The sequence below is a fragment of the Geospiza fortis genome, unplaced genomic scaffold, assembly GCF_000277835.1.
Source record: "Geospiza fortis unplaced genomic scaffold, GeoFor_1.0 scaffold16, whole genome shotgun sequence".
Classification (NCBI taxonomy): Eukaryota; Metazoa; Chordata; class Aves; order Passeriformes; family Thraupidae; genus Geospiza; species Geospiza fortis.
In genome coordinates, this window is record NW_005054302.1 from 631,155 (window position 1) to 658,088 (window position 26,934).

The 26,934-nt window shown below is 42.5% G+C and overlaps 1 protein-coding gene across 1 annotated transcript in view; it reads left to right on the forward strand.

The window, feature by feature from the left end:
• The window catches only part of FLT1 (fms related tyrosine kinase 1), a 93,291-nt gene that overhangs the window by 49,324 nt on the left and 17,033 nt on the right, over positions 1–26,934 (forward strand). Inside the window, exons 12-16 of the mRNA XM_031066039.1 lie at positions 2,996–3,286; positions 8,091–8,237; positions 16,317–16,423; positions 19,638–19,776; positions 24,707–24,811. Of these exons, the coding sequence (XP_030921899.1) occupies positions 2,996–3,286; positions 8,091–8,237; positions 16,317–16,423; positions 19,638–19,776; positions 24,707–24,811 (789 nt within the window). The remainder of the gene's footprint in view (positions 1–2,995; positions 3,287–8,090; positions 8,238–16,316; positions 16,424–19,637; positions 19,777–24,706; positions 24,812–26,934) is intronic.

The following is a 26,934-nucleotide window of genomic DNA, read 5'->3' on the forward strand; positions in this document are numbered from 1 at the left end:
TGTTTTGCTGGCACACAGCAGGCCCATGGGTGTGTTTGCAATTACAGAGGGTGAAACAGGAACAGCTCTGCCTTATCTCCCTGGTTTCCCAATGTCACTAAGCGCATTTTATTTTGAGATTCCTGATGGTGCTTGGCAAAGATAAACAAAATCTTCCATCAGGAAACCTGGGAGCTATTTCCACAGGAAGCTTCAAATCACTAAAGTAAATAAAACCCTTTTACATTATTCCCAGCCATGTTATTTAGCTAGCCTGAGCCTGTAACTATTGGTGAGATAGGTGTCATATATTAGGAGGCTCATAGCCTTTAAACAAATGATTCTTCTGGAATCATGTGCATTTTGCTGTTGTCCCTAGATTTATTCAGAAAATAGTCTTCACAGAAGGCACATTGAGGAAGAGCTCCAGACCTGACAACATAAAAGTAGTTGTAACTGTGTTATACTGTTGGCACATTATCCTTTTAAGCTAAAAATAGTTCACTTGCCTCAGTCCCCAGGGATCTTTAGTTTCATCTTAAGAGTTTTGCTTGGCTCTTCTTAGCTTTTACTGAGTACTGGCATCTTCAAAGGCAAAAATTATCACTATTTCTAACCAATACCCTGGCTTTCCCAACACACATCAGAACAATTTGAAATGTACTGTGAGTAAGATGCAGCACCTTCTTTCTTCCAAGTACTTCTCCACATTCAAAATGTTGGCCATCTGATTATTTTCAAGTGTGTCTGAATTTAATGCTTTTTAACAAAATCAAGTATAGGATTCAGTTCATCTAACTTCAATTTTACAATTAGGTACCTAAGCCTAAGCTGATCATGTAGGATCTCTTAAGAATTAAACATGAGGGACCAGGATGTCTGACATTTGACCCATTTTAAAGAGATGGTTTGCACTGCCCTTGGAGAAGCCTGTGTCGCCCCATGGACTGTAAACTTTTGCCCACATACAGAACACAAAACATCTACATTCAAGTAAATGTCTGCATTTTGGTAGCTGAAGCTAAATGTGATGGATTTCATGTAGGGAGGTGTTTCATCTGAATAGCACTTCCAGTCAATATGTTCTTAATTGAGATTAGAATTGGGCACCACACACTCTTACATATCAAACAGGATCCTGATGGTTGTCACTCATAGATGAGCTCATGAAATTTGAAGTTTTTCTTATAGCTTTGTTTACCAGAGAGAGAAAAGTGGTATCCCAATGGAATGTAAGTAGAACAATTTAACCCCACGCTTTAATACCCAGTCTAATATTTTAGTGTCACTGCCTCCACTAGGTTGATCTTTGGCCTGCACACCTGAACTACAACTGATGACAGGCACACACTCTGCTCCCGCTGCAGGGGCACCATGAGTTCAACCAGCAAAATCAGGCCTCTTCCTGGGAGGCATCTACTGTCAGGAGCAATTTCAATCCAGGAGCTCATTTACCCTCTGTTTAACTCAGGGATAGATGTGGAAAAGAGGATATTAAGGGGGACAACTGATGCCAGGCTTCCAATAGGCAGAGAGCAGTGAGCAGGTTATGCTCATGGCTCCCCTGGAAGACAAGGCAGCTCAGTTTGTAATGTGAGGATTTAGGGAGAAGCTTTCTAATGGATTGGTCAATCAATGAGAGAGGTTAATGAAAAAATATATGGCATATTATTCACTTGAGAGGTACTTTTTACACATTCCTGCTGAAGTGACATTAAACCTGAAGCAACACTGGTAAGAATGAACTGAATGGAAGTCAGCATTGAGCTGTTCATGATCTAAGAAACAAGAAAAGAAGGTATAATTCTCCCTTATAAAAGAAGAAGCCATACTTGGGATTTCAAGTCAAGTTTACGGCCAAGTGCCGTAGCAATTAGTAGTGAAAGAACAATTGAAAATGGCCACAGTTGATGTCACTTGACCAAGAAGTAGGAAATGACTTTATCAGAATATTGGCTACAAATAAACCAAGAGAGGTTGCATTCTAGGAGTAAAACTTGGAAGTGCTTTCTCTCAGGAACTTCTACTTTCACTGAGGTCAGTGGTGTGAGCGCCTCGCTGGAGGGATGAGCCCCAGGTGGAGGCAGCTGGGAGGCAGCTGACACCACCACAGCTCTGCACCACTGCCCAGGTGGAGGAAGTTGCAAGTGACATTACAATAAACTGCAAGCAGGACCTTTTCAAGTAGGGTTTTCTACATTGTTGGATAATTCCTGCCTGAGCCGTCTTCTATGAAGTGAAAACTTCACTCACATCTACACTTAGTAAATTGTTAGTGCAGTGATCCTTAGTTTCTCCCAGGTGAAAATATTTTTCACCTGTGATAATGCCAAGGCAGCTAAAGAAAATACCTTCATCCTAGTGCTGCCCACACATAACTGGTCACCCAGGGCAGAGGGTACTTCTGCTTACCTCTTGGGGGCCTGGTAGGCTTTGAATGCAGGGAGGGTAAGCACCTCTGTTCCAAGGGAAATCTCAGGCATGTGATCACAGATGTGGTAATTTCTCAGGACTTGAAGCATTTTTAAGAAATAGATGTACTTCATCTGAATACTTGTGAATAACAAGAAAACAGTATAACCAAACATGATGAAATGCAGTATTTTTATACTGCCCTCTTGAGATTCCTTTTCTCTTATGCAGTTCACAAGCTGGAGCTGTGATCAGAATATTTCTCCTTTTTCATAGTCCCACTGTGCTGTCCTTAAATAATTCTGCTTTTGGTACCTTGCCCCAGTCTGTCATAACTTGGCATAACATTTATACAAACTCATTACTTCCAAGAGCAACTTCAGTTTACACCAGCTGACATCTGAGGCCAAGTGTATCATAGCTCCAAGAAAAATTATGAGAATAGCTGGAGCTGAGTGTATGAAAGGAAAGATTACACACCTGAGCAGGAAGACAATGACGTTGATTGGTTCAAAGACTTCCTGATAAAGGGGGAAATATATGCTGTGTTAATTTTGGCTCATTAGTTTCATGTAAACTAAAAAGTGTTCTTGATTTTTGACAGATGTACCAAGTGGATTCCATATTAGTTTGGAAAAAATGCCCATTGAAGGAGAGAATTTGGTGTTGTCCTGTTCGGCCAACAAATTCCTGTACAAAGACATTGCTTGGATTTTACCCAGGACAGTCAACAATCAAACGAAAGCAAAGAAGTCTCACAACAGGGAGTACTCCATCACCCTCACTCTGACCATCAAAAACGTTTCCCTGGCACATTCAGGCACCTATGCCTGCCGAGCAAGGAACATATACACGGGGAAAGAAGTGCTTCAACAGAAAGACGTTACAATCAGAGGTGAGCACTGCAACAAAAAGGCTGTTTACTCTCGGATCCTCAAATATAAAAGCACAAGGAATGATTGTACAACACAAAGCAATGTAAAACATTAAAGGACTCATTAAACAGTAAGAGATGTCTCATATCATCTTGATTTTTCTATCACTTGCTACCTTTCAAGCCCTGAGGTGGTGCTCATTTCCCCATGGGTTGGAAATAGGAGGAATAGCAAACAAAATCCTAACGCATGAGCTTCCAGTTGAGTTCAGACGGGTGTTTTCTGCTTTGAAAAGGCACGTGGAAGCTGGGGTTTGGAAGATCCCCCGTGCTACATTTTACATGCCGTTATTTTTTCTCTTGCTGTCTCCTACTGAGCAATAAGGAAAACTTTGGATCAATCTTTTCTTCCGCTTTGATATCAGCCTCATCAAAAGTGTCAAAGCTGAATAAACTGATTAACTTTAAAAACTGCTGTTTTCAGTCAACAATGGACATTTAATAAGCTAACTTGAATGTGCAGAATGAGCACAATTCAGTTCGAGATTGACTGGACTACATATTTTTTATTTTAATCTGATCTTGATGGACTTATAAATATTACCTGCTGAGCAAGTTCTAATACTTATTTATTTGAAATTATTTTCTACACTAAAGTACATTAATCTTAAAAAAAATATCTTCTAAAAGAAGTATGCAGGGAAGAAATAAAAATGTTGATATAATGCACAGACCTATCATATCATTTATAATAATGATGATTTTACAACTGACAGCCATGAACCACGTTTCTCCAAATAAATCCAGGTAGACTTCCAGTTGCTGTGTTGGTCAATTTTTAAAGTCAGTTCTGCACTAATGTATAAAACTACTGATAAAAATGTGAGTGTTGCTTCTGGCCTGAAGATTCAGGAGTTTGTAATGTTGTAATTATTTTATTAAATGAAGAATGTTACACTAACCTGACTGACAAGGTTTTAGCCAGCACGGTTAGTTAATACATTTTTAAAATACAAATTCAAAATTGACACCATTAAAAATATTCATTGCTTTTGGTATGCAAATGACAATTGGATTTATTATGGGGATTCAGAACCAACAAAACTGCTGAAGGACAATTAAGGGCAACCTAAGAATTCCTTGTGAGCATTTCCCCTTTTCTTTTCCTTTGTCATGATTTTGCTATGAGCTGTTTCTGTGTGCTATAAATTCTGTGTAAGGAAAAAGTTACTATTTTTAATAGATCTGATAACTTTATTTTTTTACAATTACATAGCTTTAATTATTTTTGGTTACATTTATGATCAATCATTTATATAGCATTCACACAAGCCATAACAAAACAGACCACAATGACCAAAATAGCTGCAGCAAAGGAACAAAGTGGCTGTGCTTTTAAAATAGAGGGTGACAACATGACAGTTTCTTGCGCTTGGGAACTCACCAGACTATTTCCTCCTTTAGGTATCAAGACCGTGTCCCACGGCTAAACTTGCCTTTCACGTGGGAATTGCTTTTGTCAAGTGTGAAAGGGTAAACAATAGCATTTCCCCATAATGCCAGTTTCATGGAGCCTAAAATGCTTAGAAAACAATTGGTAACCTGGAAGTTGTCAGAGTAAAGAAAAGAATAATCATTTATATCTTGAAATGTCACCTATAGCCTGCTTGTATACAGTAACTCTTTTGTTCATTATTAGCATGATGGCTTCCAGAAACAATGTGTTCTTGCAAAGGGATCAGGCTCTCTTTTTTTCCTAAAACATGCCTAAAATGCAAGTGAAGTCGTTGGCGACTGCTTAAAAATGGAGCAAGCTCACTCTTTAGCATTTGCAATTCTTCAGAAGAACTACAATACAGAATCCCCTTTTTTCCTAGGGTATTTTGTGGAAAGACATTTGATGGCGAGGTGGGCGGTGATGACAGGACATTACGAATTTTCCATGGCCTTGGGAGCCGAAGCACCATGATTTGTAGCAGCCAGTTGCCAGGCAATATGAGTTTGGGTCAAAAAAAAAAAAAAAAAGAAAGAGATGTGGCAATTAGACTGTTCTTCTGTGAAGTTGTTGTGCATTGCAATGATGTATGTCACTGCTGAGTGGCGGTTCCACCAGCCTGGGCTCGACCAGCGCTCAGAGGGCCACGCTCGGCAAGGATGTCCTGACATCCCAATGTGCTGTCCGTGTTGGAGAGCACAGAGAAAGCTCACTGGAAACCTTGGAGGAAAGCAGTTCTTGGTGGCAGGATAAAAACTACTGATGTCGCTTTGATGTCCTTGGATGACTGGAGAATCTCATGGGTTTGGGGAGTTTCTCTGCCTTCTGTTGTGTAATATATTATTTAGGGAGAAAGGTGTGAATTATATTTCTTCTTCTTCTTCTTTTTTAAGTGTTTAAAATAAAGCTTGTATTTATATTTTTGTACTGATTAATAAAAAATAAATGAACAGACAACATAATCCTAACAAAGGGCAAAAATGAATGGAATGCAAATGTAAATCTGAAAATTAACAAATTGTAATTTTTCCCCTTTGTTTGCTTTTAAAAATGCAAAATTTCCCTCCCTACTACCCCAGGTCAGAAAAGTACTCTGATACCAGTGTCCTCTTCTCCCCACTGTGATCCCCCTGTCACTTCCCTGGGCCAAATTCTGCCTACAATGAAGTTCCTCAGGGTAACTGAGAGCAGAGATTGGCCAGCAAGGCAGCATTTGTGGGCAAGCATGAAGGCTGGGGCCAGGTCTGGGGGGCTGCCCTGGGAGCTGAGCCCCACACTCTGCTGGTGGCCAGGCTTGCCCCTTGGCTTTGGAGTGAGCGGAGTAGGACATTGGAAACTGTCCCATTTGGCTTCACTGCAAAAATGAACGGGAGAAAACAGGTGGTTTGCAAAAGAGAGTAATCCTCAGGTTGACAAAGTCCTTGAAAAATCAGCTGATTGTAGCAGAGAAATTATTGAAAGCATGTGAATGATGACTTAAGTTTTAAGCAAAGAAGTTTTTCTTAATATGAAATCCCATCTTTAGTGTATGGCTATAAACAAATTAAAATTAATCACAACTCACAGAACGTGTGATTTGCCTTTGTTGTGTCATCTTGTCCGCCTTCATTTTGGATGTCTGGGCTGGGGTGTCTGTCAGGGACTGCTGATAAATGTTGAGTTCTTCTCAGCACGTGTATGTGGACATGCCTCAGACTGTCCCTGTTCATAGTGCTGTGAAAAATGAGAACTAAACAAAAATTGAGGCAAGGTATCAAGGAGAAGAGGGCAATCTTCTTGGCTGCAAGGCCAATATAGTTGACTATGTCATTGTGTAGGTATGTGATGAAGAATTTATAATGCCTCTCATAAGCAATGCTGTTTGGGAAGAGAGAACAAATTGTCTACCAGGCTGTTAAGAACAAATTTAATTACTTGTGGAAATTACTGGCTTGCAGCTCAGAAGTGCCCAAAGGCCACAGTCATTGCACAGTCATGACTATGCTGGAGTTAATTTTAAGGGGCAAAGGCATTGCAAAAATATCCCACTTCAAAGGAGTTTTTAGCGCTGTGGTGGTCATGCACACTGAAAAATCTGATGGTACATAGGGGTTTAACATTTCTGGAGAGTTTTTATTTATGTCTGGTAACAGAATAATTATGAGGATGGCTAGAATAATTATGTATGATGGGTAGTTTTTCTGTAAGGAAAAAAAGAATAATCTTCCAAACACAGAATATCAGAAATTCAGCTGATACTGAACTTGGTGTATTGACATCTGTTGCAGCTCGAAAGAAAATATTTGCAAATAGTTGGTTTCTGCTTTTTTTTTTGTTTCAATTCATATTTGGAATCTGTGTATTACCATGTTAGTAATTGCTGGTCCTGGCATTGTCTTTGAAGGGAAAGATTGCAAATACTTGGGGAATTTCAAGGAACCTGCAGAGCATTTCCATCTGTGACACTGCTCATGAGCTCCCTGAATTCTCCATGACTGCTTTAAATGGACCAAAATACCAAAAATAGTTATGTGAGAGTTGCAAATGTGAATGAAGGATGTTGCCATATAATGTGCATAAACATTGTAAATATCTTGACCTTTGTTAGAACAGCCTTCAGCACTGTATGAAATGAGGGAAGGAGTGGCAAAGGGTTGAAATGATCATGAGATTGTTTTGTTGTCTTCAGAGATTACTTTAACGTGATGTTTGTAGTGTGTTTTTGAAATGCTGTGGTGTGGTTTGGCCAGGCCTGGTTATGTTCAGCCAAATATGTGAAACGCAGAAGCGGAATAATTTGTGAAGACTTTGGTACAATGCTTATGTGCTCGTGGTGGTTTTGGATTATGTGAGTTTACTGAATATGATTTGTATCTGCACTCTTTAAAGTAAGTAAATTATCAAAGTCACATTCGTGGCTATCACAGTGTACAGAGCAGCAAAGTGCTACCAGCAGTACAGAGATACTCTGCTGCAAGGGTGTTCTGATGATTCTTCAAATCTTTGGTGTCACAGTTTGTTTCTTTTGATGGTGAAAAACTGAGCTTTCATAGAAAGTCATTGCTTTCGATATAAACAAGCATTGTTGGTCATGGAACTGAGAGAATCTTTTGAACACTGTCATCATTGGATGTTCATTGGCCATCATAGCATGCCATTGTTGAGTAATAGGAGTTCTCTGCACACACCAAACCCTCCTGAGCTGAGTAGAACAGTAAATAAAATCAGTGAAAAATGAGCTTGGTAGAAGAGCTGTAGCAATCTCTAACAACAGTAAAATGAGTGTAGGGGAGATAATTAAATCTCCACCATTACAAGAATGTAAAACAAAGGTGTTGTTTTGTCTTATAGCTCAAGAGGCACCAGCCCTGCTGCGGCAGCTTTCGGATCAGACAGTGAACGCCAGTAACTCTGCCATGTTGGAGTGCCAGGCTCGTGGTATTCCTGAGCCCCAGATATCCTGGTTTAAAAACCATGAGGAAATACAGCAAGAACCAGGTGAGAGCTTTGTGTACTCACCTATCTCTTACAGCAGGCTTTTTATTTACCCATCTGCCTTAGGTAGCCATTTGCAGAGTCATTGGCACCCGCAGCTAGATGTAAGGAAGGCAGGCAGCAACCCAGGTGCTCCAGGTAATTCTGTGTCACTCCAAAACATGAGCCAAGCTGGAGATGTAGACACAACTGGCCTTTATGGAATCAGTGAAACACTTTTCACCTTAAAAGAGTCATCTCCAGAGAAACATATTTACCTCCATTTGTTATAGAGGGAGCCCAAGGAACAGGGTCTTGGCCAGCAGATAGGGAAGTACCAGCAGGAGTCTGCGGTCAGGCACTCAAAGTCTGTTCACGAGTCAAAAGCTATCCAGGAGATTAAATCCATGTCTGGGGTATCCAAAATCCAAATGCACCTACTGTGGCAGAGGAATCCAGGTCTCATGCAGCTCATGCAGAAAGGAACAGCTTCCCAGGTGTCATGCTGCAACAACAGTAAAACTTTGGGAGCTGTTTACTGATATTTCTGGAACATGGCTTCAAAGATCAGCTAAGGCTAAATGTCCATCTGCTGGCACCATAGTCATGGAAGTGTTCCTTGGATATTTCAAATGGAAATGAATGACAGAGGAAAAGGCAAAACCTTTCTCATGGGAATTCATGCACATTTGGTTCAGAAGCACACACTGAGATAGTGTTAAAACACTCAGCAAAAATGTTCAAGGAGGTCTGGTGCATAGGAACTTGAATTCAAAGTGTAATCTTCTACAGAACATTTTAGAAAGTTTGTAGTTATGGTCATGTCCTGAATTATTGCGAATTACAATAGCATGAATAAAAACAACTGGAAAAATTCTGAGGATTTCTCCAGCTGAGTTATAAGCCCATGCAGACTTGCAGCCCAGGCACTAAGCTTAATCTAGAGACAGATTCCATGAAGATTTACAGTGATCACATTGCTGTAGTGTGCATTAATAACACTATCTTCCAAAATGAAGGTTATGTGTCTAACTTGGGTGTAATGCAACAGATAGGATTGGGAGCCAGGGAGATGTCTCCAGAGGGTGGGTCAGAGCACTTCAGTTAGGTGCCTGAAATAGATGGTGGGAATACATTTTGCTGGGACTGTGGTTCTGATGGAGCCAAACACAAGTATGTACTTGACTGCACATTTCCTGGCTAGAAGGTGCCCTAGCAGCAGTCCTGAGGCCAAATCTGCTCCCTGCCTCTTCCTTGCTTCTTGGAGTATTGTCCAGGCTGTCTTCTGGGTTGACCTATCTGGAATAAACAAGATGTTTAAAACTTCAGGTAATTCCCTCATGGGAATTCTCTTTGCACTATCCCGAGCCCCTTTGCGAAGGAGTCCATCGTTCCATGCCACATGGGCAGATGAGATTTGGAGCAAGTCTGCTGCCCATAGGGACAGTCTGAAGGGCTTTTGGAAGGGCTCTAAGCTTGAGCTGCTTCTGGGGCTAACCTGGGCCTGCAAGTGCAGTAATCAGATTATCCTTTCTCCAAAAGCTGCAGACATGCTGAAGTGCTTACCTGGATGAAAGCATAGGCACAGTGCTATCAGCATAAACAGTACCAAGTACTTCCAAGATCATTCCCTTAGGCTGAGCTTTTCGACTCACACAAGTGCTTTGTAAACACTGATTTCCAAGAGACTTGCAAGGCATCCAAGTGTATTTGGCTTCCCTGCAGAGAACATGGTGCTGTGCAGTCCATGGCTCAGATCTCTTCTGAGAAGAACTTGAAGCCGATACTATTACACAAGGGCCAGGTTTTGTTTATATCCTGGCTCCCTCTCATTGCAAAATATTTCATTTCACAGGAATAATTTTAGGGCCTGGAAGCCGAATGCTGTTTATTGAAAGAGTAAAAGAGGAGGATGAAGGACTTTACCAGTGTATAGCCACCAACTTGAAAGGGTCCGTGGAGAGTGCGGCATATGTCACAGTACAAGGTAAAGCACCACACTAAATGGGAAGAGCAAGACTTCCAGAGTGATGTTCTTAGGCTGGAAGGGCAGGGGTATGACCTGGGACTCCTCTGGTGATCGCTGAAGCAATTTGAAGGAAGTCCTAGCAAGGGAAGCATACCAGGTTGGAAAGGAAGCCCAGCAGGAAATGCTAACTCAGTGTGTGTTTACACTGACCTAAAAAGAAGAATTGCTTCAACCCAACAAAGATCAGGTCAGGGTAGAAGACAAATGTAAATTTAGTATCAGCAAAACAAACAAAAACCAGAGCAAGTAACACTCTCCTACCCACATATTTTCCCATTTCAGATTAATCCCATAGAAATTAGAGGCCTGGGATATTCTAATTTGTTTATTTTTCAGTGCAAAGTGAATTGCCAAATCAGACTGGAAGATTTTAGCCTAGCAATAGCTACATATGCAAAGGTACGACTACAAGGAAGTAGTTTGATTTAGTTATTTCTGTAACCATTACTTGAGTTATCGTGCTAAGAATTTAAATGCCCAGCATTGTTCTGCCTTCTGACAATCTCGACTCATGCCTGTGGCAGGGAAATAAATTAATTTTACATTAAATAAAAAGAAAGTTTATTAAATGACCTTTCAATTTCATTGAGTACCCTTTTGGCTCATGAATTATGAGATTAGAGAAGTAGGTTGACATTCTCCACATAGGTCAGTGTCGTGCATGTATTAAATTTGACATAATGTATTTTACTGACCTGGTGTTAAGTAGTCCTAGATGCATTTAGTTGCTCCTTAAAGAACACAATTGGAATATAACCAGGCCTCTTAGGCAGAGATTATATGTTTGTGGATGTTCTCATATAATTGTTGTGTTCTGAATACTTCTCAATATTTGGATACCACTCTGCAGCACAAGACAACTAGTATTGATTTTTTGCCATGAGTGTGTTTGCAGTCAGAGTTAATAGTGATGATACAATGATGTTTCTGCTTTAAAAGGCAGAAGTGTATGCTAGTCTGGGCTGGCCTAACTGGTGAAATTGAGGAGTTAAAACCCCTATCCCCCTATGAATAATTATAGAATCATAGAATGGTCTGGGTTGGAAAGATCCTTAAATATCCTTTAGCTCCAGCCTGGTCTAGTGGAAGGCAGGAACACCTCCATCAGAGCAGATTTCTCAAAGCCCCCTCCAACCCAGCCTTGAACACTTCCAGGGATGTGGCACCTGGAACTTCACTGGGAAACCTCTGCCAGGCCTCATCACACTCAGAGTAAAAAAATGCTTCCTCATATGTAATCTAAACCTGTCCTCTTTCAGCCTGAAACCATTCTCCCTCCCTCCCATTCTCTATCTCTCCATGCCCTCGGAAGAAGCGACTCTCCATCTCTCTATTAGACCCCCTTTAAGTAATGGAAGGCTGCCAATAGGTCTCCCTGGAGCCTCCTCCTCTCCAGGCTGAACGATTCCAGCTGTCCCAACCTGCCTTCATAGGAGAGGTGCTTCAGCCTTCTGCTCATCTTTGTGGCCCTCCTCTGGACTTGCTCCAAAAGATCCACATCATTCTTATGTTGAAAGCCCCAGAACTGGATGCAGCACTCCGGATGGGGTCTCACAACAGTAGAGAGGCAGAATCACCTCTCTCTAAGTGCCTTGATAATACCAAGGCTTTTACAGCTGCTGTAACAGCTAAATTAATAACTTCTGCCAGCTGCTTGCTGTCCAAATCATCCTACTAATTCATAGTCCTGGACAAGGTAATTCATTATTGTATTGATTTTTAACATAATTGAAGCTTGGCTGTTTATTACAACCACAAGCATTCTGTCAGATGGCTTCTAGGAAGTCATATATCCTAGTCCAGGTGAGAGGAAAGAGAGCAGTCTCCTGGCTTCTTCTGTGGTTACGTGTCCTGAGGGACCCCCAGCAATGTTCTTGTATGACTTCTGTGGGAGCAGGAGATGAAGACCACCACATTAAAATTTATGGCTTTGAGACTGGATGATGAAAAGAGAGACAGTTTGTCTTGTCTACTATGATCAAGGAAAATGTCTTTCCACTCTTTTCCTACTATGTGCAGGGACGTCACTAGAAATTTTTTTACTCATTCCTACACTGCTCTGGAATGTCTGTCCCTCTCCCAGGAAAGGAAGCCTCCCACTTCATCCCTGAGCCTGGAGAGACAAGATCAGAGCTTGAAGGCCTTCTCTAAGCTTTGCCACTTTCTTGTCTCTTTGAGAAACACAGGCCCTGCTCCTGCTGCTGCGAGCACCAAAGCTTTGCCTCTGTCCTGGGGCTCTCAGGGCCGCAGATCAAAGGGAGCAGAGCAGCGCCTCATATTGATGACCACGTTTAGCAGATTGGAAGAGTAGTTTGTGAATGAGTCAGGAAGGAAACTGTCTGCTCTCTTTATTTCCTCTGAGAAAACATTCTTATACTCACAGATAAAACAATGTGTTATTTTTGTGTCTGAGATGGATGAATGGATGGGGGAATCAAAGGGCTGTTTTGAAATAATTGCAGGCTGTGTTTGGTTTGGAATCAGGGGTTGCTGAGCTGTCTGTGGAGAAGAAGGGCCATGTCTGTGGGCATGTCAGAGCAATCTCTCTGCTTGCTCTTGGCTGAGGAACTGAAGAGGTAGCAAATCTGCAAGGACAGAATAGAAACAGCAAATGGCTGCCAGAGCATCCAGCAGGTGGGGAGGACTGTACCCCTGAAAGTCTGGGGAGAAATGCAGCTGGGCATCTTGGGCATATTTTTTTGGGGGGTGGGGTTCAACATGCTTGCAGAGCTGCCATGAAAGCCATTTCCTGCTTCCCCTCCTGAGGACCCTTGCAGCCCCATGGATACAGTTAGTTGCAGAGGTGCTGCTTTGAAGGAGATGTGTCGATAAAGGAAGCAGCGTCTTATGCTCACTGAAATATGGACATATAGCAAGCAAAGGAATACAGCAGTGTGCCCTGTCTTAAAGCTGATACTTGATAACTTCATGTGAATCCTGCTGATGAAAAGGAAAACATCTATCAAGCATTCACTGAACAATGCTGACACTATGAAAATGGTGTTAGCCTTTAAAATAACTTCTATTTAAATGACTTATTTTAAATAACTTTTCTATCATCTATCTATCTATCTATCTATCTATCTATCTATCTATCTATCTATCTATCTATCTATCTATTTATCTAACCTTTCTGACTTTGTATGTCAGAAAGTTGTTGAGCCTTTTGAGTCATGCTGACGCCATCAGGAACCTCTCCATGAAGTTTATCTGGAATTCCCACAGCTACTAAATGAAGTTCAGCCTGGGTCATGACTTCAGTTTGCAATATTGCAGGGGGACATCAGGGGACACAAAGGCTCCCATTACCTCAGAAGTCCACTAAAGAGGTTTGGAATGGAGTCCTGGTGGTTGATAGTTTGACCTCAATTCAAACAAGGGTCATCACCAATGGTCTGGCTAAGTTGTGACAAACTCTGAGGATGGACATTCCTCAGCATCCCTGAGCACCCATCCTAGTGCTGCAGTGTTGTGATTGTGAGATCACATGGATTAAGCAGGGTAGATCCCATTGGGGTAGGGGTGAGGGATCCTTTAGGTGCAGCAGATCAGCATTGTTGCCCAGGCATTTCTTTTTCTCTGGTTGATGCCTAAGCTTCACCACAATGTTTAGGTGTTTAGAACTGAAATCCTAATGAGAAAGCCCATACCAGCCAAAGGCTTGAGCTTGTAGCTGCAGGGACCAACAGATTAATCCAGGCTCTCATCCTGGCATACTTGCGTGGTTCTGGTGGCTTCTGTTGCTACTGAAAGAGAGAAGATGCTGCTGGTGACATTTCTTCACTTGCCCCTGCTCACCCCTCGGCAGTCCTGCAGACATGGGGTGGTGCAGGGGGCTTTTGGAGGGGAGAAAGGGGGAGAAAGGGGGCAGCTGCTTGGGGCAGAGTCACCAGAGGACACAGAGCTGCACACAGGGAGAAGTCTTTGTCTGAAATATTCAGCTACCAGGCAGAGAGAGGGATTTAGTACAGATTAAAGCCTCACCAAACCCTGCTAATCCTAAGGCCTCTTCTGAGTGTTTCTGCCTGTTCTGCCTCAAATGAAACCTTTTTCTGCCCAGCTGAGAGACACTCAGAGAGCTCTGACTTCAAGGCTTTCAGCAAGACTAGGACTCTGGCATTTGATAACCCAGCCCAGCTGGAGAAATGCTTTCTGGTTGCCTACATTTGCTCACACATTTCAAAGACAGCACCTTCACATCTCTGCTGATTCCTGGACAGCTGCTGTAGTGCTTAGAGGGTTGCTGTCTTCCACCCCAGGAAGGCCTGGCTGAACCTTGTGGGTGTTCTGTGTGCTGCCATATGAAGTTGTGGTGACTAATGAACCTTCAACCCCTCCAGCTTTTACTGAATAGGTATCAGAAACTAATATCTGCCTTCTGCAGGAGTGCTGGTCAGAAGCAAGAGGAGACAATCCAAACGTAAAAGGAAATGCAGATGCCAGAGAGTAGGCAAGCTGCATTGGGCTGTATTATTTATGCTATCACTATGTTCCATATCTAAATCAAGTACTTGAAAAAAATACTTGTGAAAAGAGAACTCTCTTGGTATTTCTGGAGACTATTGTACCTCCATTCATAGCTGCAGTCATGTTTTTCTTCAATGAGCTTTATTCTCAAAGCTCCAGAATGGATATCCCAGGGAAAACTTAGATATGGGGCATGAATACAAATCTGATTATCATTTTAGGGAGGGAATACATTATGCCAATCAAGCAACATATCCTCTAAACAAAGCTTTGTGGCCTTTTGCCTAAAACCAGGCAGCACATCCCTCTGGATTACCCAGTAAAGTCACCAGTAAAACACAATAACACCTTTTTCATTTGTCAGGAGTAACACCAAGCTGCCAGGCTCTGAAACTCTGCAAGCGCAGACAAAACTACTGTGAAATCATGTTCAGAATTCCTCCTCCTTGTCCTCTCATTTACCCTCTCTAGAGGGTATATCAGAATAAGAGGCAGGGTATGATGTTTCTTTTTGCATTTTCTACCAATCAGATGGAAAACATATTGTGGGAAGTGTGGGATTTTTGATGCAATCACAGGATTTGCAAAACAAACTGCTCTGAATCTATTTTACAAATCCCTAAATAGCAGTCTGAAGTGAGTTTCATTTTGGCTTTTTTAAAGATTTGTCAGTGGGCTCTAATACTTTCCAGATTTCTAATCTTCATGTTTTCTTGCTGCTTCATTTTCAGTTGTGGCCGGTTTTGTTTTTCCCTTTCTGTGCTTAATCAGTTCCCTGGTTTCTAGAGCTCTCCCAGCTCCCTGCCACCCAGGTTCTGTGGGGTGCTGCTGGGAAAGGAGGGGGTCCTGTGTTCCCTCAGGGAGCCTGGCCATGTGCTGCTGGTGTGACTGGCAGGAGACCTGAGGGCACAGAGCCTGCTAAGGGGGCAGTGGATTGGAGGGAGGGCTAGGCCATATGCCCAGGATTTCTGCCCAGTGGGAATGAGGCTCAGGACCCTGGTTCCATGGTGTGTATGAGCTGAGCCCCCAGGTGACAGATCAGATTCATCCAAGCCATGGGAAAAAGAGCTCATGGACTCCTGCTGGCAGCACCATGAGTCTCCAAGAGAATCCCCAGGTCACCCCCAGGGATGGTTTTGGTGAGGGCTGGAGGGTTTACAGCATGTCTGGGATAGAGGTGCAGGCTGCAGGGCTCAGCCATCAGCAGGGAAGAGCTCTCTGAGAAGTGGATAAGGAAAGGCATCAGGTCCTGGACAGCAAACCCCAAGCAGCACCACTGCAACTGCCCTGGGTCACACTTGGTGTCACTTGTGCCTACACCAGCACAAACCTCCCAGGAGCTTCTCCTGCACATTAGCAGCAGCTCTCACACCACAGTACCACCTCAGTAAAGCCATCCCCTCTGTGCAGCCCTGTCCTCTCCTGAGGCTGCAGGAGACCTTTTTTTGGCTCTGTGAGCTAGTCCAAACAGAGATTAATACCCCATTGAAAAGAGCCGGTCCTTCCTGGTATTTTATTTTAATGGAAAAAAAAAAAAAACAACCACCTATGAAGTGCCCTTGCTTTGCAGGTCATTTTCTCATATGTTTCCCACTTGATTTTCCCAGGCATATCAGAGAGGTCAAACCTGGAGCTGATAACACTGACCTGTACCTGTGTGGCTGCGACACTGTTCTGGCTCCTGTTGACTCTGTTCATTCGCAAGCTGAAGAGGGTAAGAACAGACAGGGATCTCCCTGTGGCACCTCCCTCTCCTTGGCAGCCCTTTGCTCATGTCGGAAAAGTTTTCCCAGGCCGCTGGGATTGTCGGGTCTACCAAAGAAAAATTCTGTTCCACTTTCACAGCACCAAGTCTGCCAGAGCTCAAGGAGTGTTTGGATAACACTCTCAGGCTCATGGCATGACTCTTGGGAGTGTCCTGTGCAAGGCCAGGAATTGAGCTTTGATGATCCTTTTAGGTCCCTTCCAACTCAGAACATCCTATGATTCTATGATTCTTTGATACTGCTCACCCTTGTTCCTGGTGAAATAACCAAGCTGCTGATGGATGCTGGAGAACCGTGACTTGCAAGCCTGAGTATGAGTAAGCCAGAAAGAAAAGCCTGGGTGGGGACAAGGCTCTGAGGCTCACTTGGGTACCTGACTCATGCCAAAGGCATCTTCATTCCTCATTACAAAAACTGTGGGGGTTTAGCATCCTAATGTCTTTGAAGATCTGAGTGAGTGGGAATGACAGATCTTCACAGAATGTGCTGGGGTCTGGTTCGCACAGTGTCTAGTACAATTGCATCACTTCCAAAGTGATGTTTTACTGAAGGAGTTTTGATGGTGCAGCTTCTAGAGCAGATGATCCTGTACCAACATGATAAATTTAACTGCCCCTGCAGCTGACCCGTCTTCTTGTCCAAGGCTGACTGTGATGGTTTTAAACTCCTTTTTGCTGACAGCACCCTGTCTGCATTGTGTGGTGTGTGCAGGATAAACCATGGCAGCTTTCCCAAGCACACAATACAACCCCTCAGTGTAACCTGCAGGAGCAGATGGATTTCAGGCAAGATACTGAGGCAAGACACAAGCTGAGAGATGGCTGCGTGCCCCCTCTCCTCACTCCCACACCACCACCAGCCCAGGATATCACAGCACAGCACCACAGGGATCTGCTCACAGCCACCACAGCTGGGCATGTCCCAGCTAGCTGACAGACCATGTCATCTCAGCCTGCTTTAAGGCCTGCCAGTGTCTTGGGCTGGGTACTAAGAACTTTTATTGACTGATGGGAAAGCAGCTCCAAATCAGGGCGGTACAGCAGCAGTCACTCTGCCTGCATTCCTACCGCTGCAAGCCTTGGTGAGGAGAAATGCGTGGGAGTTTGGGGGAAAAGGAAAGCAGAGGTCAGCTGAAACTGCGCAGAAACTTCATAGCTGTAAGGGAAATTACAAGGCAAGAGGGACCAGTACTGAATGCTCAACAGTAATGATGAAGCAAGTTATAACGTGACTGCAAATCTTGGGAAAAAAGGCTTTAAGTGTAGCAAGGGGTTGCAGATTTTTTTTATTTTATTTTTTATGAGACCAAAACTTGTTAGATGGTTAAAAGATAATAAAAATATCATCAGATAATAAAAATATCATGTAGAAAAAGGGACTTTAACTAAGTGACATGTCGAGGCAACTTTCCAACTAATGTTAGTCTATGTTTATGGTCTTCTCTGTGTTTCTCTTATAAACCCTTACTCTCAAAGATTTATGACTGGAATTAGCTCTGAATTAAATTTTATATACAAATTATGTTGCCACAACAGAAAAAAAATATGCTCTCCAAGAGCATTTATTTAAAACCTCTCTGTGATGCACACAGGGACAGATTATATCCTTAACAATTTTTCATCACTGAAAATGTTGCTTCAAATCTCTATTATTTGTGCCAAAACTTTGATATTGAGTGCATCTGATGAAAGAACTGTGGGAAACTGCCTGACTTTTCTACTCCCCTATTGCTTTTTCTGGAATGGGTCCACTTCAAAGCTCTTTTAATGTGATGGGCAGGAGCACTCTGGTACACACATCTCTGTCTAGAAATGCGCTTTCTGGAGCACCACACAAGTTTCTGTTTCTGCTCATATCCCACTTATCCATGTTCTTTCCAGACTTAGTGGATGGTTTGGAGCCAGGCTTTAAGCCTCCTGACTTCTTCCCAAGCATCAGTGCATCCTTCTTGGGACAAAATTTATAGGTTTGGGGAGGATGAAAAGCAACTAGAACAGCAGTTGTTAATTACTGTCATTTTACTCTGGTTGTGCTGGTAATCAAGGCATGCACTGCTGGGAATATCCTTCTCAAAAGACATGCCTAGAAATGCAGGTATTAGGGACATATTTCCAAACTGTAGGGAAGGGAAGTTGAAAGTATTAGGAGGCAGTTGAAGCAAATAATAGAAAAGAGAATATGTGGTTATATCTGTATGTTTGTGGTATCTGTGTGTCTTTGTCCATGTGCTACTTCCACAAGTTTAGGAAAAGCAACACCTTCAGGTTCAGTTCTGCAGATTTCCCATAAATTCCAACTAATAGCCAGGAAATTATGACAAACACTAGACCTTTTCTGTAGAAAGATAAGTACTCCTCCTCTTCCACTGGAAAAGTTCAGTGGATTCGAATGGAAATCTTGATGCTCTTTGAAGGAACATACATTTCAAAATGGATGAACTGCAGGAAACTTTCAGATCAGATTCATCTTTCCTTGTGTTTCTCACGTGAAGTGGATAATACATTTGCTCAGGAGAAACTAAGCTGGCAAATTAATTTGAAATTTTATGTTTTAAAATATGTGTTTGAGTCCAGCTGTTAATAAATTCCTCCAGACTCAAATGTTTTGAGTAAATTTTTCAGAAATTATACCAAAGAAATAAAAAATCCTACAAATTTGTCAGCAGTTTGTGAAGTGTACAATGTCCAGTGTCCTGAGGACTTGCACGATTTCTAACCACAAATGACCTATCTTTGCAGGATGTATGGAACAAGCAAACACTGGCAGTAGAACTCCATCTGTTGCATGTGTCCACTTCTTGCTATGCACAATCATGAAGGAAAGTTATTTTTATCAGCAATGTTTAGTCACTTGCTGAAAGTATTTCTCCTGACTGCGCAGAGGGCCTGTGTCATAACACCATATGTTAATAGAGACACACATGGATTTCATTGAAGCAACTGGTATGTCCAGAGGGGAGGAAAGCTAGAGGAAGGAGTTTCTTTTATATAAAAACTCTTGCAATATATAGAAAAGCCAAAGGGAGCTTAACCAAACCGTGCAGTGTGCAGTGAAACATGCAGCCTTGTGAACAGAATGAACTTGGAGCCCTTGATCCAAACAAGAAGATGCTGACAGATACTGTAATCCTCTTTTTCATTCTGCAATGTGCTTGTTTTCCAGCCTCGTTCCTCTGAAATGAAGACTAACCATTACCTGTCAATCATCATGGATCCTGATGAAGTCCCCTTAGATGAGCAATGTGAACGTCTACCTTATGATGCCAGCAAGTGGGAAATCGCAAGAGAAAGGCTAAAACTAGGTAATATTGGAATAGTTTATTTAGAGTTTGGATTGATTGAATAAGATGTATCTGTAACTATGGGTAAAGAGGAGCTGGATGTGTTCCAGGCACTCAGCACAGTGTATTGCCAGGTTAGGTGTGATCTATTCCACACTGAGAGCACTGATCTGTGAATGAATTACAGCCTTGAGGACTGACTGACCACGTCTACTTGACTTTTCACATGGAAAGTCCATATTTGGACTTCATGTAGGAAAGAGAAAATAGAACCACAAGATCATTTAGGTTGGAAAAGACCCTCAAGATGAAGTCCAACCATGGATAATCTACCTGTTCACTCCAGGAAAAAGCTGTGGAAGACAGTGACAAAGGTTTTATTAAGGTCCAGGCAGACAACACCCACAGCCTTTCCCTCTTCTATTACGTTGGCCACTCTGCAACAGAAGGAGAATATAGACAAGAATGATGCATTCTATATTTTGGAAACTGATTCACTTAAAACACGGCCCAAAACGAGCAACCAAAGATTTCCAAATCAGACTGCCGACTTCTATGTTTCTCTCTCTAGACTCAGGAGCCTGACCTTTGGCATTTACTGTAGTTTTGGTGATTCACTATAAAAATGATGAAGGGTCTGGAGGGGAAGCTGTATGAGGAGCAGCTGAGGTCACTTGGTCTGTTCAGCCTGGAGAAGAGGAGTAGAGAGGAGATCTCACTGGAGCTACAACTTCCTCATGAGGGGAAGAGAGGGGCAGGCACTGATCTCTTCTCTCTGGTGCCAGTGACAGGACCCAAAGGAATGACCTGAAGTTGTGTCAGGGGAGGTTTGGGTTGGAATTAGAAAAAGGTTCTTCGCCCAGAGGGTGGCTGGGCATTGGCACAAGCTCCCCAGGGAGGTGGTCACAGCACCAGCCTGACAGAGCTCAAGAAGCATCTAGACAACACTCACAGGCTCATGGTGTGCTGCTTGGAATTGTGCTGTCCAGGGCCAAGACCATCCGCAAGGATGATCCTTGTGGATCCCTTCCAACTCAGGATATTCTATGATTCTAGGGTTTTCTTCCCTTTCTTCAACCTGGAAACTTGGAAAAAGGCCTGCGCAGAAATGGGTCCTCATAATCCATCCTGCACCCCTTCCCATTTCTCCCTCTCCTTCTTTTTCCAGCACAATCTCCTTGTTTTCCCTCTGTGCTGCAGTTTTATAAATATTCTGTTATTGCACCATAAAGAGCAAGAATGTGACATGTAAGTCCACACATAAATAAATAAATACCCTTGAAGACTTTAAACCTACAGCCAGCTCCCCAGTAGATGTCCCAGCAAAAAGCATGGGTTTGGGACCATTCCTTATTAAGCCTCATGCGGGGCTGATGAGAAGGGAAGGGGGGAGGGGACCTTATTTGGAAGTTGATGAATCCCTCCAGAAACCACACAGATTTTAGCAAGAAGGTCAGCATTAAAATGTCAGTGATAAGCTCAGCCTCGTTGCTATAGTGCTGTTTGTCCTTTCAGGCATGCATTGCATTTGTCCCACAGCAAGGTCTAGAAAATCCTTGCATTTTAGTTAGGAGCTGTAACAGATTCCTCCTGTCTCCTGGCTATCAGGAACAGAGCTTGGTTAACGTGTGCAAAATTAGGATCACACTAAATTTGCCTGCCAGAAGACACAAGGTGGCCAGATGTGGATAAGCACAGCTGAAATACATTGCTCTCGATTTATAATTGTCATACATAATTCTGGGAATGCTGGAACCTTGTGCTGGAGTGGCTTCAATCTTCAGACAATTTTCTTACAGCGGTGGACCAAGAGCCTGATGTGCAGACAATGTGACCACTGGGAAAGAAACAAACAGAAATGGAATGTAAACACCAAGGAAAAACCCATGCCTTTCAGGGTTAGTGTTTGGGGTCCAGAGGTGACGAACGATGACCAGAGAATGAGTTAAAAGTGGAAGAACTGGTGTAAACAAATAAAGAATGCTGACAATGAATGAGAACCAGATTTGAAGAAGTTGTGTATGTGCAGTATGCTAGATTAGCTCAGTGCAAGTCCTGCTTACATGGCAGTTGGCTCAGTCTTTGAGTAACCTTGGCAGTCTCTGAGGATTAGTGTCTCACAAACACAAAATGTGCTTCTATGGTTTTTAAAAAATATTTTTACTTGGAAATGCAACCCTTCCAGCATCTGATGCGACTGTTTTTCTCTTTCCACCTACTTATCTTCCAGGACACATATTTATTATAACTTTTGCAAAGAAGTCTCTCCTTTCAGCCCACATCTCTTTTGCTGTGTGTTCCTCCAACACGCGTACACACAGCCCATGGCTGCAATGCAATGCTTATATAACAGGACTCTCCCTTCATCTGTAAGATGTACAGACATTACAGGAAATTCCATATGGGCATCACTGAAGTCAGAGTAATTAATATTCAGCACAGATTAGTCTCACTGAGAGTAAATGTCATCTTTTCATTAGGCAGAAAAGGCTGGTGCCATAAATCACTGTCAGTGCGGTTGGCGACAACACGCTGTGTTAACTGAGCCATCACGCGCTTCTCCCCTCCCGCTTGGGCTTGACCTTCCCGGTCTGGAGAGGTGGCACAGTGCTGATGCTGGGATGCAGGGCTCGGGGCAGTGTGGCTGCTGGCTCCAGAACAGTGTCACAGGCATTGGTGGCAGTGGGCTTCTCGAGCCCTGCTCCCTCCCGTGCCCCGCGAGCCCACAGCGCTGGCACCGAGCACAGCACTTCCCACTCTCCTGCATATGCACAGCTGTTCTGTGTAACATAGTGGAAAACGTGAAGCCACCCTTGGGGAAAACCCAGATGACTCAAGCAGAGGCAAAGAGCCTGAGAAATGAGCACACCTCCAAGCCCCTGCCCTCCCACAGGCATGGGGTGCAGCGCCTGCAAGTGCTTTTTTCTAATTGCTTTTTGCTCCAGGTCTAGCAACAGACATGCTTGAAGGACTCTGCTAAAATGGGACTGAAAGGAAAATTCTCCTGGTCCAAAACTCCTTGACTGAGGCGTATGTTCACTTTAATGTGTTCTGAGTGGTCCAGTAAATCCAAGTCAAGTGTGGAAAACTTAAACAGAGCACTTTGCTTTGCTGGTCTGGATCTAAATGCTGCAGCATGACATATCCGAGCACTACCCCAAACATATCCAGTGTAGTTGCTCAAAGGCTATGACAAACTGACTGCTCAGATAGTTGGGCAACTTAATATTCCTCTGATTAACAATTTTGTAGTTACTTTGTATGTCAACAGAAGGGACATTTGCAAGAACAGCCACAATTGCACACTAAACTGTTGAGTTTTGAGCTGCATGATGTAAAGTTAAAGCAGCCCTGTCCTATGCTACTATTCAGCACAGTACTAAACAGCAGCAGAGCACCAAAGTCTGAGTGTTGTTACAGTTTCCCATTGAATCACACCACTGTTTAGAGAAGGAAGTGCTGTTTCCAGCGCTCATTCTCCTTTCTGAAAGGTTAGCAGCTTTGTGCAGCTTTATGAGCCGCTGTGTTTTCCAAGTGGTGACTAAGTAGGCTATCAGGACGTGGGAAGTGCATTAACAGTGATGGAAACAGATTAAAGCTTCGGATTAAACAAAGGTATGGCAGGTTTTATAGGACCTCAAACTGCAAGTTCTTTGTGCAGAAACCACGGACAGTTAAAATGTTAAGAACTAAAAACATCAATTCCCAAAGAAAACCTGAGACCTGAATCTTAATCTATACAATTTTACACAATCTATATCCAGTAACTGGAAAAGGCAACAGTAGGTTTCTTGATGCACACTGAATCATCTGTATTTCTCCATCAAACACTAAGCCCTTCACAAACCAAGGTCAGTTTGTTGATGTTTTTCAGTCATGTAGATCAAGTTCTTTGTGGCTTTTATTTGCTGTAAAAAAATGACAACATTTTTGCGCATCTAGGGTGGAAATAATTTTCTGGGTTTTTTTGGCTTAGCATATTCCATTCCATGTTTCCATTGACTTTTATAGCATATGTTATTTGCTTCTACTGACAGACATACTGAGAATTACAGTTTAGATACAATATACACATATAAAAGGCAGTATTGATTTAAACTAGTACAGACAGCAGCTCTTTTTCTCTTCTTGCAAGTATCTGAGTGGGCTTAATCTCTCACTCAGATACCAACAAGATAGACGTCCACATGAGAGCTAGTCAAACAGGTGTTCATCATAGGAAAAGGAAATTGTCCTGTGGAGATGGTCATGCCATATGTGCATATCTGAGAAACAAATATATGGTACAGGTTATCCTTTGTTTTTATATGAAAAGCTGACTGTTATTTTCTGCTCTTCTCTACACCACAGATCCTGCTGCCATACTCTTGTTAGCCACTTTGGCACCAGGGTTCTGCTGAAGGTGAAGCACAAAAGCAATCTGAAAATAGTTACTTGGAAATAAAACTTATTGCTAGAGCTGATGTGTTGACAAGATCTCCCTGACCAAGACTTGCCAAACTCTGTAGCAGGGCAGAGGCAGCCAGAGAACATTTCAAAGGGGAAGAGGGTCTTTATTATTGAGGACATAACTGGCAGCACCACAGGCTGCTGCACCGTGCAGTGTGCTCAAGGAAAAGAGGAGCAAAATCTTTCTCTGGCAGAGCTAGACCGAAAAAATCAAGTTTGAAGCCAGTGTACCTCCAGTGAATTGTTGCTTTCATTTAGTGACATTTTCACTCTTATCACTTGCTCCCTCTGATGACTCTGTCTTCTAGTTTGACTGCTTACTTTTTAAAAATACCCAATAAAACAAAAAACCTAAACCAGGTTGTAAATATATATGTTGGAAATATACCTATGGCATTCATTGAAAAGTACATTTTTCAGTTCATGATCTATGAAGCCATTTGCTGACAGGATTCCTTTTTTTTTTACCAAGATGTATCTCTCCACTTTATTTTCTTTGCAGGAAAGTCTCTTGGACATGGAGCTTTCGGAAAGGTGGTACAAGCATCTGCCTTTGGAATTAGGAAATCACCAACATGCAGAATAGTTGCTGTGAAAATGTTGAAAGGTATCTAGCTGCAAAGCTGCACTGGGAAAAATGATGCCTTATATAGTGGTGCATTTTTAATAAAATTCTGCCAAAAGCAAAGCTTTCTCCAAAATGTGTACAAATCAAATTGCAGGACCACCACAAATGAAATGGCAGAAGTATGAAATAAGAACTGCATTCTCAGTAAAAAGTCATACCATTATGCTCAACTGACTCTATACCAAATGCTGTAAATGAAATTTAGCTGAAGTATAAGGTGATGCAAAGACACTTGGATAGAGGCTTTCATATTTTCCTTGGTCACTCATTCCAAGGAATGATCATCCTACTGTTAAAATCAGATGCCTTATGTCTCATTCACATATGCCTGACTTTTGCATCTCATTTAACCTTCTCAATTAGATTTTATAATGATTTTTCTTCATGAAGGCCCTTTTATTAAACTAAACACAGTTTTAGCTTAATAGTTTTATTAGCTAGTTTTATTGAGCAGTTTAAATCTTGGTGGTGTTGTACAGCTGTGCCCCCTCTGAAGTGGCTGCAGGTTCACCGCATGTTGCTCAGGATGCTGACACCCAGGTTGTGCAATGGATTTGCCAGCACTGTTCATACACCAGTGCTCATCTGAAAGTAAAATCATCCCCCAGCTATTCACTGCCACCTTTCTCATTGGAGCAGAAAGGACAAAACCCCCTCGTTAATTTGAAGTGGGCTCTTGGGATGTCAGCAAGCAGGATGATATTCAGTCATAGCCTGCAGCAGCTGTGATTGAATTCCCTAACCCAAAGTCCTGGTGGCATCCTTCTCATGTACTTGGCTTTCCCTTCTTTATGTGGACCAGAGCAGGGTTTTTTTTCTTTTTCTTTTTCTTTTTCTTTTTCTTTTTCTTTTTCTTTTTCTTTTTCTTTTTCTTTTTCTTTTTCTTTTTCTTTTTCTTTTTCTTTTTTTTCTTTTTCTTTTTCTTTTTCTTTTTTTTTTCCATTGCCTCAGCAGTTTATGCTGCACCACTTATCTGTCTCAATCCCTGAATCCTTTCTGGTGTTGTTTCTCTGCCAGGACACATCCTCTATTCTGGCAGTATGACTTGGAACCCCAATGCTCTCCGTGGATTTTGTTTGGGAATACTTTGAATTAATCCATCTTAGCCAGTGGCTCTCAGCTTCACATATTCTTACTTTTAATTTATCAGGAGATGTCTACATGTAAATTCCAGCCCTTGGGGTGGACTGCTGGGTTCAGGGTTTCTTTATGCACATCAGCAGGCTTCTTGTGCCAGCCAGCACCACCAAGGAGCAGTGAGTGCTCCTGGAATGGTTGGGAGCAGAAGGCAGCTACAAGAAGTCTTCCTTGTGGGATTCACATGCACATCTGCAGAGCAAATGCTTGTATCTGAGTTAACCACTCAAATGCCCTTCATTGGCAGTGTTGAGAGACAACAGTTCATCCCATCCTAAGGCAAATTCCTTAGGATGGAATGGAGATTCCTCCTGCATACGGGGAGCTGCGTTGTGTTCAACTCTGCTGACCATGAAGAGAGCCAGAGGTGACCAGACCTTCAGTATCTTTAGTATCTCACCTAAAGCACGGGGAGATCTGCCCATTCCTTGTGTCCTCACTAGATTATCCAGGAACTCTGCAGTCATTAGGCCTTATCCTCACAGAATTCCTATGTGATGGAGGGGAAGTGTCACCACCCATACAAGCAAATAGCGGATCACCAAGTAAAAGATAAATGTTGTCTGGGACACTACAAAAAACTGTTTCCATTCAGATGCTGAAACCAAGCCCCTTAAGACCCAGCTTGAGAGCTTTTTCCACTGTCCTTCTTGCTCTTGGTGTCACTAAGCTGAAAAGCTCCTTTTGGGCCTACACAAAGCAATATTGTATTTTCTTGTTTTCTTAACAAAACCAAATTCTGCAGGAAAAAAATCTTGCTTGGGGGAATGAGAAGTTTCACTCAACACTAAATAGGATGTTTTGGATCTATTTGAGGGACTTCTTACATCATTCCTATTATTATTGACCATGACTGGTAAGGGTGAGATGCAGTCACTTCACTTTAACCAGCTAATATTTATTTCCCTGGTCTCTCTCCAGGCTTCCTACATAATGAACAGAACCAGGCAGGTATCACCCAGGGG